Consider the following 15000-nt stretch of genomic DNA (forward strand, 5'->3'; position numbering starts at 1 on the left):
ATTATCAGTTTTTTTCAGATTGCATTATTTAGTCACTGTGATAATGAAAGGATTATCTGTAGTGTCTTGTTGTATAGTTAAATACAGGGTAGATAGCTGTAAAAAAATAACATTACATGGACTACCAATAGATAAATTACATTTAACCTTACGTTATAATGGTACTTGATGAGACTGAGGACTGTAAGCTTAAAATATTGATGTGTGGAGATAGACAGTGATTTTTTGCAATAGCCATTGTTTTCATCCTGGTTTTACTTGAAGTGATACTCTGTGATGAGAAAGAGTTTATGTTGTTAACGCTCTATCTACATTACAGTGTAATACAAACCTTGCAATCTGCCAACTTAAAACTAAAACATTATTACAATGGTTATGACATTTTATTGTATAGACTGTTGATACCTTGCAATAATACGTGTAAGAAAACTGATATATTCTGTAGGGGAGTTGCTGTTCATCACGATGGTGACATTTTGGCTTTAGTTACTTGGGAAATCAATTGATTAAAATGAAGTACAGCACAAGAATTTTGTTACTACTATATAAAAATTGCGTTTTGTTTGAGGATTAGCCATGTTGTATACATACATTGTACATGTGAATCTCATTGTCTTGCTTCTGGTTGTCTTCATTGTTAACAGTTTTGTTTGAAATTCATTGTTGACAATGGGAGTTTTGATCATTAAATAACTAGGGCTCATTATGGATGTAGCACAAACAAAGAAGTCAAATTGTCGCTCCAAAGGGTCATTGATAAAAAGAAGAAAGAAAAACAAACAGAGAAAGAAGGAGAGAAAGGTGGCATCTACAAGTAATTGCCAGCAAGAAGTGACTCAACCAGTTGATATTGATGTTGTGACTGCTGAGAATGAAAAGTGAACATGCAGCTAAAGGAAGAGATTAAAAAAAGAAGGGTTCTTCAAGTGAAAATTTAGATTTGTGCAGAGGAGCTTGAAAAAGAGCAGAAAATGGATTACAGATTGAGTAATGTTTCCAGTAAATATAAAAGTCGAGTACATCAAAGCATTCAGTTTTCGAAGAAGCATTTTTCTAAGGATTCAGATTGTAGTAGCGCTATTCGGAAGATTGATCCATGTAACTTGACTCTCCTGGAAGGAACTGCTCATTTCTTGGGGACGTAGTTATGGATGTGTGCAAAAAATGATGTACCGTGGCATTGAAGTGGCAGCCAAAATTCTCAAAGGGCATGCCAATGAAGTAGATTTAATAAGAGAAGCTACTGCAATGCATGAAATTGGAGACCATCCAGGAGTACCCTTTTTGTATGGCATTTGTACCAAGGACACAAGTCTCATGATCATAATGGAGTACTTTTCTCAAGATGGCAAAGTTGTCACTCTTAGTGATGCAGCAAATACTGTAGAGCTATCTTATTTATTGTGGTCACGAATTCTTTTGAAGCTCACTGAGGCCCTGTCCTTCATTCACACTAAGGGGTTTATCCATAATGATCTTAAAGGAAATAATGTGTTGCTGTGTGAAAAAGAACCTATTTGGCAGCCAATAGTCATAGATTATGGCAAATGTGTGAAAGTGAGTGAAGCCACAGTAAAGACAGGAAATCTTGAGCAAGGTCCATCAAGGAAAAGATGTTCTCACATAGCACCCGAAGTTCTCGCTGGGAAGCAACCTCCTTCCCATGCTAGTGATATGTATTCACTTGGCCAAATTTTCCAGAGAATGAATGCAAAGCTTCATTTTACCGTAGTTCCTCAAGATATCGTTGCAGCATGCTGCCATGAGGACCCATCAAAGAGAATTAATGATGTCATGTTGCTTGACAAACTTGCCACCATTGTGCATGCTTTTGAATAATGCTAAAATCTAACTCTGGCCACATAAGCTTATCAGCTTACCTGTATGATTGTACAGCTTGGTGTAAACCCTTTGCAATTTTGCTTCAGTATTTACAGGCTATAGCTATATTATGTTGGAAGCATTTACATGTTCAGTAGAACAATAATTGTGGTCATACATTTACAAGTTTAAAAGTAGTTTTGAGATTTCAATGGTTAATTTTGTGGTTGATGAATATTGCTGTGAATGTAGCAACTAGTTTAAGTGTTGTAAACAAATGAAAGAGAACTTAAAGCTACATTATAATTATTGTCCTTTTCATAGGTTTTAAGTGAAAAAATATATATGTATACTTGTGGTTTATTTCACATTGTGCGGGGTGCAGATGATTTGTAGGGATTTACGTGTAGTGCAGTGATCAGAAAGGAAGTAAGTTGTAACATTGACCAGTGAATGATTGATCAAAGAGAATAAAGGAAAACAATGATTTGAAAACATGTACATGTATATACAGGGTTTCATTTAGGTTTGGAGGAGGAGGGCATGTGGGTTTAACACCCGGAAAAAGTATTAGGAAGGGCCTCTGGGTCTTCCCCTCTAGGAGGGTCTGAAGGCATGCTGCCCTCAAAAATTTTGAAATTCTGTAGTTGCAAAGATGTTTTTCTGCATTCTTAAGCCCGAAGCGATGAGCTTTAACCACCAAAAAAGTCGCACCGAACGTGCCGATAATTAATTCACTAATGTGGCATGAAAATTTACTCAATAAAACTCTTACGTTTTTATAAATTTTAAGGAAAAGCCTTTCCACAGCTGAAACCAATTCAGGTAGAGAAGAAAAATACTCTCCGCTGATCTTTTCTGGGTGTGGAAATATGTCTTTTATTTACTTTAATTATATTTAATTCATACGACAAACCACTTCAACTTAACCAACTCATACCATACAACTGTAAGTCACATTACCTTGCAAGCCACACTGTCCATTGACTTTCAAAGCACTCATTCTTAGACTGGTACTAGTATGGTGACGGCTATCAATAATGTTGTTGTAGTTATTTTGTTGTTTTATGGTTTTGCGTAAATGCATTTATTTATTGCAGTCGGAGCTTTATAACAGTGGAAAGATCATCCAATAAAACAAGCTACTTCTCATCATGCCAAAGAGAAAACGAATAAAGAAGAATTCAACTGCGGATGGAGAAAGAATCAAATGTGGTCATTGCCATACTTTCTTGTCTAAAAGACAATATCATGAGCACAAACGTCAATTTTTCTGCAATGTGACCAACAAATGGACAGCCATGGGAGACCTCATAGTTGGTGTTCAAGGATCAAGCTCCAGTGATGGTGGGTAAAAAAAAATTATTATGAAAATTCAGTAACCATCTTTACCTCAAGGTTACTGTACTTGTGCTCATAGGTCTAATGGTTTTGTGTGATATTTTTATAGCTGTATGACTGATTGAATCAATCGATAAATTATTGGCAATGTTGGTACACCCAGCAATTAGAATTGTAGCAAGCTAGAGTGTACCTTCCTTTGAATCCATTTCAAAATACCAACAAGGAAACTGCTGGCTAGTTGAATAATTTCCTTTGTAAGCCTAAAGTGATGGAAATCAATGTTTATTCCCCTCAGTTTGCATCGTTAAACTAACCAATTCTTTTTTCAGATGAATCTGATTTCCCTTCACAATTATTACAAGTGCGTCAAGAGGATGTCCCTTCTTGTGATGAAACTCATGGTAAGACCTCAATGATGAATGGTTTTTGCAAGATAAGACACTAAAGCTTGGCCCAAGTAAGAGTGAGAGATAATGAGAGTTGAGCAAGTCTACGGCAATAAAGAATAACACTACGAGAAAGGAGACCCTGGTTACGACGTGAGCTGTAGGAGCTAACAGAACAGCGCTTGACCTTATTGATTTTAAATGCGATTCTATTCCATGAACTAAATTTCTCTTTTTCTTATTTTTTTATCTCAAAAGGGGTGGAGCCGTGTTTCAGTGAAGTTGCTGATTTGCCATCCAACACACTTTCAACTGATGAGGTACTGTATAATTTATTACTTCAAACTTGTTCTTTGGACGGGCGATCAGGAAGGGTTTGTGAGAGGCTTGATTACTTTTGCTCGTTTTTGGTTTCAACAATAGTTTGCTTTAGGCACAGTGACAGTAGCCACCTCTTGTACCTATTTAATGCAGCTTCTCTGAAATGCCATCGTTCTGTCTAATAAGGAGTAATTGACACAAATTAGTTTCAATAGCTATTACTGTATTCAGCCAAGTTGTCTTTAATAGCTACTTTGGTCGAGGGCAAATTGAGCCAAAAGACGTGCAGGGCAATTTCAAGGCCATTTCTAGTACGTAACAAATTTCTTTTACCCTAACTCCTTTTTTGTACGTAGCGTATAAAGACTGTTTTAAAGTGGTGTTTTAATCGCCTAGAAGAACTTGATCTTAGCTGAAAATGTGAGTCCCTGGAATTGTTAGGGAATGGCATCTTCATTCAGAAATTGCGAGCAGAACGTTGACTTCTAAGAATTTCCCAGCAAAAAAAAATATGTTGACCCGCAAAAATGAAATGGGAAGGTGGCCCTTGCAAGCGCCAAAAATAGCGAAAATATCCCTTCGAAAACGCGAGGGATTGTTTTCCCTGTAACGAATCTTTTTTGTTAAAGTAGATTCCGATATTCTTACAACAGGTTTACTCTCCCAAACACATACATGTACATGTATTTCACCGAAGTTTCTCGTTGGGTGTTCCTGTTTACTTCAGTAAACAGTTACTCCAGTCTGGTGTCCTTTCGTACGCAAACGCAACTGGCAGCCATACTTGTAACTTATCTTTCCATTTGACTTTGATTTTACCCCAGGAAACCAGTGTAAATGAAGATGAAATTTCAGACTCGGAGGAGAGCCTGAGCGATGATTCGGATGGTGGGCAAGACGAAAGTGCTGATGAAGTGGAGGACTCTGATTTAATTGAAGATATAGCTGGTGCTATTGACTTAGATGGAAACAGCTTCCCATTGCCCGAACCTGTTGAAGGTCCGTCTCATCAAGTGCAGGGCATTCTTACATGGGCATTATATTTTTTGCTCGTGTGGCAGTACTGCTATTTGATTAGCGACAATGCGCTTCTTATACTGCTGAAATTCATGAAAACTTTCTTGACCTGCGTTGGAGGAGTTATTCAAAATGGCGCAGGAGCCGAGTTTGTTCTGACGCTAGCCGCTCTTGTACCATCAACAATGTACTGCTTGCGAAGGATTTTAGGAATCGATAGGGACAGCTTTGAGAGATATGTCGTATGCCCCAAGTGTACAAAATTGTACAGACCAGAAAATTGCTTACGAAGAGTCGGAAATCAAGTCCAGCCAATTGTTTGTGATAATGTTCTCTTTCCAAGGTCAAGAAGAAGAAAGGCCTGTGGCAGTCAACTTGTGAAGAAAGTCATTTTGAAAAACGGTACGCCCAAGTATTATCCTCTGAAAGTGTACTGTTACAAGAGTGTTATCGATGTGCTTGAAACATTTATGAAACGTCCAAACTTCGAGGACGACTGTGAACATTGGCGCGAGCGCCAAACTGATGAGCAATTATATGGCGATGTTTACGATGGAAAGGTTTGGAAGTCCTTTGATCGATGGAATAACATTGATTTTTTCTCACTACCGCGTAGGTTTGGCCTGATGCTTAATGTAGACTGGTTTCAACCCTTTAAACGCCGCAAAGACGTATCTGTTGGAGTACTTTACATGGTCGTCATGAATCTACCTCGCTCTGAACGATTTAAGCGTGAAAATGTGATTATAGTGGGAATCATCCCAGCTCTCTCTAAAGAACCACAGTCACTGAACTCTTTCATTAATCCATTGGTGGACGAACTTAATGCCCTGTGGCGTGGCATTAAAGTCAAGACCAAAAAGGCGCCCCTTCAAGGAGCGGATATACGTGCTGCACTCATTTGTTGCGCATCAGACATACCCGCTGCGCGCAAATTGTGTGGTTTTATTGGCCATAGTGCAAATCGTGGTTGTTCCCACTGTGACAAGTTTTTCCCGGGTGGTTTCGGTGAAAAAAAGGATTTCAGCGGATTTGATCGCAGCACATGGCCCAGAAGAACGGACAGTTCCCATCGACGAAACGCTCGAAAGGTGGAAAAGTGCAGAACGAAAACCCAGAGGAAAAAGATGGAATCTACACTTGGTACAAGATATACAAGTTTATTGGTGTTGCCGTATTATGGTAGTGTTACCATGTGTGTGATTGATCCAATGCACAATCTGTTTTTAGGAACGGCCAAGAAAATTTTTAAAATCTGGTGCGAGAATGACATTTTGACAAAGGACAAATTGAGAGAAGTTCAGGAACGCATCGAGACAGTCGAAGCTCCATCTGATCTTGGGCGCCTACCTGGGAACATAAGCTCCAATTATGGTGGTTTTACCGCATCTCAGTGGAAGAACTGGGTGTTGTATTACTCACTGTACGCCCTTGAAGGCGTTTTGGGTGAGGATCATATTAAATGTTGGCAAAATTTTGTCTTGGCCTGCCGTCACCTTTGTAAACCTTGCATCACGACATCAGATCTCCTTATCGCAGACCAGAAGCTTCTAGACTTTTGTAGGAAGGTTGAATCGCTGTATGGCAGGACTGTGGTTACACCTAATATGCACCTTCACCTTCATATAAGAGAATGTGTGGAGAACTATGGCAGTGTTTATGGCTTTTGGCTGTTCAGTTTTGAGAGGTACAACGGCTTGTTAGGAAGCTTCCACACGAACAACCGAGAGGTGGAAGTCCAGCTTATGAGAAGGTTCCTGACTATGAGTGCCCTTGATGACATTCAGTATTCCATGCCTTTGGATTTTCAGGATTTTTTTCTTCCCGTGTGCAGTGAGATGCGCCAAACAAACCTCGTTGATGGTGTGGTGGAGGCACTGAAAACCAATTCTTTGGCGTGGTCCAAAGCCACGAGTGGGCCACTTTTGTCAAATTGCAGTTTATGGACGGATCTGAGCATGGTCAAACTCCCCAGTCGGTATCGTCTCTGTTGCTTTGATAGTGATGAGATCATTCAGTTAAGAAGTACTTATGCCAGTCTATATCCGTCGATGGACCTGCGTATTGGCCATCTCAACTCCACGTACAAAAAGTACTCGTCTCTCTGTATTGGCGAGGAACGCCTCAGCTCCGGTATGGAAAGTCGCCTTTATAAGCACGCAAGAGTTATGGCTTCATGGGTTGGAGAGGAAGGCGAAATTGCTTTAGGGCATAGCAGACCGGGGAGAGTAAAATTTTATTTTGAACATTCGTTTGAAATTGATGAGCAGCAATACCATCATTGTTTTGCTTGCGTGCAGTGGTTCAAAGAGTTTTCCGGCCGCACGCCATTTAGGAATCCACTTTCTGTGTTTTATGCAAAAGTTTTTAAACTTCCAGGTGCTGCAACATTTATCCCTGTGCAGAGAATACAATCGCGATTCATTGCCATAAATAGGAAGCATCAGAACATTGACACTATAATCGTGTGTCCTCTTGTCCAGAAGACCTTTATTTGACTCTGATATATCTTTTTGCGGCCCAGTATTACTCCGTCTGTATTTTTGCATTTCAATTGAAACTTGGAAAGATATTTGCGAGGCTTGTAGAAGCTGCAAGTATTACAAATGAATTCATTCTCGGTAACCCCTGGGCAGCCAGCCAGGACGGGACGACCTTTGCCAGTCCTGATAATGGTAGTGATTCCTTCGTCCGGTTCTGACCAACTGCCCCTGGGTCTCCGATGTCAAAGGTTTTTAAAACAAAGATCAAGGAGACACTATAAAGTAGAACTATATTATACCTCGTTGAAAATGTTAATGTTTGTAACTGACTTGTAATATATACGTGTGGGTGGTTCTTTAGGACGTTTTGGCTAATGTTTCGGTTAATTCTTAAGCCTTCATCAGTTGTAAGTAGGATTGATGTTATAACGCGTGATTTAAAATAACGTTGCGCGAGCGGTATACGCGTGACTACAAAGTAATTTACTGAATTCAGCCAACCCTTTACATTTGAGGGTCATTTCCTGGGAAGATGGGAGTAATTTTATCACATCATATACCCCTAGGAGTCACGTGGACTTGCTTCAAAGGCTTTTTCTCACTTACAAGCTTGATAGCAAAATCTTTAAACTCAGTGAGGTTATTTCTGAATCGAATTTAATTGTGTCAGTCTTGGGCGTATTTTTGGGTGTTTCTGAACATGATCAGTTTTTTAGAATACGTAGACCACTGATTAAGAAAGGAATTAAGGCTTAAGTTTCTAAGAAACTGTGATGCTGCGTCGTTGACCTTTCGAGCGTTTTCCCTTATCAACTCGTTTGATACGCTAAATTTTCGTAGGTCCACAAAGAGGTTTTCGGATCCTAAGGGGTTTTGGGGTTTTGGGCTGAGTTCCAAACATGGCTGGTGTAATCCTGTAAGTACTAATAAAACTTATCGGTTGTCCTAATATTTAGCGCTTTCCTTGCTTCCAACTATACCGTGATTAAGTGAGATGTATAATGCTGTGTGAAGTTTTTTCATCCGTAGCCTTCATTCGGTCCCTTCGTTTTCGGAAGATATTTATAAAACAGGTCGTATGTATGAACCATTGTCCAGGTATTGTTTAGAGCGCAAATTCAGTAGTAAACGTGTACGCTGAACTGGCGCCATTTCATTTTGCCGAAAGAGGAAAGCCCCTTGGAAAAAATCTCGATTTTCTGAGCGAATCCGTTTTGCGGAAACACGAATGAAACACTCGTACGCGTTTCAGTCAGCGGAAACGCTGCGGAAACGCGAAACATTATGATCGTTTTTCGCTATCGAGTTTCCCGTTGTATCCGCCCTGCGGAAACATAACGGAAAGTTGAAGTATCGTGTTTCCGTCATTTTTCCGAATCACGGAAACGCCTTATTTCACCCTGTGATTATCAGGGGTCAGAAATTCTGAACCCATTTTCTGTATGGGCACTATAAAGGATAGTTCCTCTGAATTATCCGGGATCCGAAATTCTGAACCCATTTTTTGTATAGGCACTATAAAGGATAGTTCCTCCGAATTATCAGGGGTCAGAAATTCTGAACCCATTTTCTGTATAGGCACTATAAAGGATAGTTCCTCTGAATTATCAGGGGTCAGAAATTCTGAACACATTTTCTGTATGGGCACTATAAAGAATAGTTCCTCTGAATTATCAGGGGTCAGAAATTCTGAACCCATTTTCTGTATAGGCACTATAAAGGATAGTTCCTCTGAATTATCAGGGGTCAGAAATTCTGAACACATTTTCTGTATGGGCACTATAAAGAATAGTTCCTCTGAATTATCAGGGGTCAGAAATTCTGAACACATTTTCTGTATAGGCACTATAAAGGATAGTTCCTCTGAACTATCAGGGGTCAGAAATTCTGAACCCATTTTCTGTATGGGCACTATAAAGGATAGTTCCTCTGAATTATCAGGTGTCAGAAATTCTGAAACCTTTTTCTGTATGGGCACTATAAAGGATAGTTCCTCTGAATTATCAGGGGTCAGAAATTCTGAACCCTTTTTTTGTAAAGGCACTATAAAGGATAGTTTCTCTGAATTATCAGGGGTCAGAAATTCTGAACCCATTTTCTGTATGGGCAACAACTCATGTCGCTGGCTACTTATTGCGGAACTGAGTTGAGGCGCTTGTGTCAGAACTGGCCGCGGCCAGACCCGTCGGTTTGCAAAGAAAATACCACAATTTGAAGGAACACTTGCATGATACATGTATTAATCTCTGGCATTCTTCTGGAGAAGTACATGTCATCCTCGAAGTGTGTTAGTTCCCAATTCCCGCTTGCGCGGTCAGCTCTGTCAAATAAGCGTCCTAAGTGAATGACTAAAACGAAATACTACACGTACCTGGTCATCCCTTTTCCTGACTGAGCAGAAGAACAAAATTCACACAAAATCCCATAGCTTCTCCACTCGTACTTGGGAACACCGTTCATAAAAACTTAAACTTGCCCTCTCTCAGTTGTTAAAACCGTCCACAATTTCTCTTTGGTAGGCCTTATTTTGAAATTTCAACTAGCTTTCAATACTCGACGCGGAGAGCACGTGTATGGCTGGTCTAACCTTACACGCTCGTTTGCATTGGGCCGGAAATCAATAAAAGTTGAGACATTTGACAGCTGTTGACAGTCTAAAGCCGACGGACAGAAACAATCGTTCCGTTTGACTGTGTGGTAGACGCAGAAAATATCTAAACATTTGCCACGAAATAAAACGAAAACAAATTTGTGTTTTTTTTTTTAACAAAAAAATCTCAAATTTATAAAATTCGAGACAAGCAACAGATCGATCTGCAACATGTCATAAATGTAAATCTGACAGGTTAAATTAACAGAAGACTCGTCACTGGCATAGGTCTTTAGTTTTCCAATTTAACTTTGTGTTAGCGACGCAAATAAGTGAACAGTTGCAACCGAGCTTCTCTTCCGGAGCTTTTCTTTGCCGTCATTCCGATAAAAAAAGGGTTTCTCTGTTCATTTATTATTTTTCTGATACAATAGAGCGGAAACGTCCTGATTTTGAAAGTTTGCCGCATTTCAAAGACAAACAAAAGGTGACGTCAGTCGCATGCTCGGTCAACTTCTGAACTTTAACCACTGTGCATGGCGTTACTAAACTTTATCTCGGAAATCTTCTCTTTGTCCAAACTCAGATCTAAAATGGAGACGTCGAGTAGTCACGATTTATCAATTGATTAATTTGAGCTATTTGAACATAGTTTAGATTCTACATGGTCCAACCAATTCTCACACAGCACGCCACCAAGAGGACAATTCAGTTTTCCGTAAACCAGAAATCTTCACTGTGCCAATATATTTGAAGTATTTGATGAAAGCGCCACCTCTGGTGAGTAAGATGCTCTCTAAAAATTATTTCCAAGGGCAAGTGGACGTTATTATTTTGGCCTGTTCTTAATTGTCTCTTTACATTCCCAGACACTCTAATGTTTTTTGATCATGAAGAGGTGCCATATTTACAATTAATGTATGCTTACCATACCAGTAAGCATTACTAAGTATAATATAAGCGGCCGGTGATTCGCGTTTTTGTGCTTTTGTGCATCACGTCATGATGTTTGATAGTATATCAAAGACGATTGCGTTTTTATACTAGAAACTCATAATTCGCCTGGGACGAACTTGGGCAAACATTTTTCTGCCTCCGTTAAATTCGTCTAGTATAAAGACCGGCACGGGACGCGTCATGCGTCTGGACCAACTTTCCAGTTTAGTGCGTCTTGGAAGACGAACTAAAGTGCGTCCTTTGGCCGTCTTCATACTAGACGAATTTAAAGGCCGGTTTACGCGGTGCGACTTGTCGGCCCGATTTTTGGCGGCGGCTTTGAAAAAAATCGGGCCGACATAAAAGCAAGAGTTTTTTTATGTCGGCCCGATTTTTTTCAAAGCCGCCGCCAAAAATCGGGCCTACAAGTCGCACCGTGTAAACCGGCCTTAAGAGACGCAGAAAAATTGTTTGCCCAAGTTTATCCCAGGCAGATTACGCGTTTTTTATGGTTCGTCCAGGCTTTACACTAGAGGAATAACATGAGAGACGCATAATTCCTCTGGACGGATTATGCCTCTCTAGTATAAAATCGGCCAATAGTTATTTGATTATGACGCTAAGCTTGTCTAAAGAATACAACAAAGTTTTGTCAAAGAATTAATGCTGCAGACAGTTTCTTTGATGCCTCTTGAATTTGTAAATTAAATTATTTTGTATTCTATTACGTGTTTGCAAGAATTTTTTGTATACAGGAAGCTATTAAAATCGTATGATGCAAATTACAGGGAATTCGTATCTTCTGTTTTTATGAAGTCAGACTATCTAAAGTCCTTCCTTTTCAATTTAATAGGTCAGCTGAAATCCATCAAATTTTCCAGATCCAGGGCATAGAAAGAAATTCTGAACCCTTTCCGTCCCAGCTAAAAGGGGTCAGAGATTCTGAACCTTTTCTCGTCCCTGTTGGATGGGGTCAGAAATTCTGAACCCTTTTCCGTTCCTGTTGAATGGGGTCAGAAATTCTGAACCCTTTCCCGTCCCAGTTGAACAGGGTCAGAAATTCTAAACCTTTTTCCGTTCCTGTTAAATAGGGCCAGGCTGATGGTGTAAGAGAATATTTTCTGTCGAACTAATTTTGCAGTTCAGTGTGAATTATGGTCAATTATGGAATTCCACCTTGAATTTGTGCAAGGAATCTTCATCTCAGAGCAAACAGTGCAAATAATCGGCGGTGAAAGTCAGTAGTTTTCTAATTATGTTTAGTTTTCTGTTTTCCCTTTCGGCTAATTTGGCATCTTTTTCCGAACAACCGTAAGAGATTCCTCCGTTCAACAAAAAATTTCTGACAAGATATGCTAGTTCACTCCTAAAGATACAGGATTTTCAGAGTTAACCTTGTAGCTTTCTCCGAGAATCGCTAAATCGTAACGCCACAATTTAGTTTGGAACGCGTTTTCTATTAGTCTCTGTAGGGTATAACTTTGGTCGACAGGACCTTTTTCTCCTTGGAGATCGGCTGAGAGATGCCAACACATTTTTGCGTCCCGCTCTGCACGAAGAAGGATAAGCGAGACCAAGATACGGGCGAAAAAGTTTCCTTCTTTCGTTTGCCAGATGATGTAAACCTAAGAAAACAGTGGCTCCATGCTATAAGAAGAGATGTGGGGCCGAATTTTTCTATAAAGGAAGGAACCAGAGTTTGCTCGAGGCATTTTAAGGCTGAAGATTTAAAGAGGAGTCTTAACAACAAGGTTAGGCCCAAACCAGGAGCTGTGCCGAGTATCTTTGCGTGGAAGCGAAGTTCTCCTCGCAAACGACCACCACCAACTCCACGCTTCACGGCTGCAACTGTGGCAGAGAATTTAGAGTCAGAATTTAGCGAGGTTAGGCATTCGGTGAACGAAAGCAGCGAAGCTGTGTGCAAAAATTCATGGGTGGCGCCTCGTCTGTTCCGGAAACAGCGGAAATAGAGACACCGGACCGAGAATCTAACTCTGATTTCCTCGAGAAATCTGAGAAAGATTTGTTAATATCTGAGCTGCAAGAGAAACTATCCGCACTTCACGTGAAAAATGAAGATCTAGAGGACTTGGTTTTGAAATTGAAAAAGAAAGTTGCCGATCTGGAGCAGAAATATGAGCAACTCGAGGCGCAGTTGTTTTCATTGAAAACATCGAGTCAAATGACTCGCTCGTAGCATTTTATACTGGATTTCCTAACCATCAGACCATGATGGCCCTGTACGACTATTTAGATCCCGGCGCCGGGGGAGAAAACATCAAGTACTGGTTGTCTGGAAAAGATATTGCTGGCAGTGCAAAGGCTGTGAAACAAGGGAGACCAAGGTCTCTAAAACCAGTAGACGAGTTTTTTTTGTCATTGTGTAGGCTATAAAGACAAGGTTTTGCTGAATTACATTTAGCTCATCTTTTTAATGTTTCTCAGCCAACTGTAAGCAGAGTTTTCATTTCTTGGATTAACTATATGTATATGAAACTTGGCCATATAAATATTTGGCCTTCCAGAAAACTAGTAGACGAGACAATGCCTCAGGACTTTAAGGCAAAGTATCCAAGCACAAGGGTCATCATTGACTGTACGGAGGTGCGATGTGAAATGCCTAGTAGCCTTCTTCTAAATAGTGAATTGTTTAGCTCGTATAAACACCATACCACTTTAAGGGCACTGGTGGGAATTTCTCAAAAAGGTTTTTTACATTTATTGGGCAACTTTACACTGGGAGCATATCTGACAGGGAAATAGTAGAGCGAAGTGGATTCTTGAACCTTCCCTTTTCAAATGGGGACTCTGTAATGGCAGATAAGGGCTTTACTATTGAAGACATTCTTCCCCTTGGTGTTTCCTTAAATATTCCTCCTTTCCTGGGAATGTCTCATCAGATGTCAGCAGAAGATGTGATTGCAACACAGGAAATTGCTAGCTTAAGAATCCATGTTGAGAGGGCTATCAATAAGGTGAAGAATTTTCTGATATTTGATGGGGTTATTCCATTGAGCCTCTTTGGGGTAGTGAATCAAATGTGGTGTGTGTGTGCCATTTTGTGCAACATGCAGGACCCCATCATCAGTGCGTAACCCTTTCACTCCCAAGATCGGATTAGTAATTCTCCTTTCTAGCTGCTAGACATCCCCTTTTATATTACTTAAGAGAATTTGAGTTTGATCAGAATAACACCATCTGAGTGATACGTTTATTCATTCTCATCACCTGGCTGCTGAATAGTGAATTGATATTATGAGGAGAAGTTACATACTAATCACTTCTGGGAGTGAAAGGGTTAAATTGATCTTGCTTTCATTGTAACAAGTAAATTTTCTGCTTAAAATGCCAACCAGGCAGGGGATAGAGATTAATACATGTAAAATATTTCAACTGAAAACAGTGAAGGAAAATATTACATTCTACATATAAACAGATCAAAATTTAACCACAACAATGTACCCAAAATTAACATATAAATTTGCAAGATGGGTAAATCAGTCTCCTTTGTGTGTATCCTTTTCTAAAGAGATGTTATGAAGAAAAATATGGTGCTCAGTTGAACAATTTTTGTTTTGTTTTTTTTAACCTGTCCTAACAATTGATTGTATGCAAATTTTAACTGGAATCATTCTTGTCAGAGTTCCCACAATTCCAGTTTTGATTCTATGTACACAATCTAAATGACAATTCTTTGACTTTCTTAGTTCAGGCTAAGGTCTTTACGTAAGCTATTATATTGAAAATTGAAAAATAAGGATCTTATCATTGTTTTCAAAAGGATTACACAATATACTTCTTATCATATTTACATGAAATTATGTAACTTCAACTCTCCTCAACTTTTAAAGCTTCAATATAATCACAGAAATTCTCCTCACCACTGTAGGTTCCCTACATGTGTTGTAGTTGTCAGTTGTGAGAGGTTCTTTGAAAAAACAAGCCAATTAATTTTGTCTTTGGTGATCAATCCCTTTATTCTCATGATTTGGGCTTGTTTAAGTATTACACTGCCAGGAGAAAATAGATGGTGATCACTACATGTATGTTGAAGCTTTAAAGGCTTCACTGGTTCATAATAATTATTTTTGACCAAGCAGTA

The 15000-nt window shown here is 39.5% G+C and overlaps 1 protein-coding gene and 2 pseudogenes across 1 annotated transcript; 2 read left to right on the plus strand and 1 right to left on the minus strand.

Moving 5' to 3' along the window:
- Positions 1–1164: 1164 nt before the first annotated feature.
- LOC137988855 (serine/threonine-protein kinase 17A-like) lies at positions 1165–1839 on the plus strand. The gene has a single exon (XM_068834812.1). It carries the CDS (start codon positions 1165–1167, stop codon positions 1837–1839), a length of 675 nt encoding a protein of 224 aa, XP_068690913.1.
- Positions 1840–12828: 10989 nt separating this feature from the next.
- LOC137988856 (uncharacterized) lies at positions 12829–14029 on the plus strand (annotated as a pseudogene).
- A 295-nt stretch (positions 14030–14324) lies between these two features.
- LOC137988857 (uncharacterized) overlaps positions 14325–15000 on the minus strand; it is a 2779-nt pseudogene continuing 2103 nt past the window's right edge.

The sequence above is a fragment of the Montipora foliosa genome, unplaced genomic scaffold (genome assembly GCF_036669935.1).
Source record: "Montipora foliosa isolate CH-2021 unplaced genomic scaffold, ASM3666993v2 scaffold_432, whole genome shotgun sequence".
In the NCBI taxonomy this organism is placed as follows: Eukaryota; Metazoa; Cnidaria; class Anthozoa; order Scleractinia; family Acroporidae; genus Montipora; species Montipora foliosa.

Excerpts from the sequence above, each read along its gene's own strand:
- LOC137988855 (XM_068834812.1), top strand. The coding sequence starts at position 1,165 with ATGATGTACCGTGGCATTGAAGTGGCAGCCAAAATTCTCAAAGGGCAT.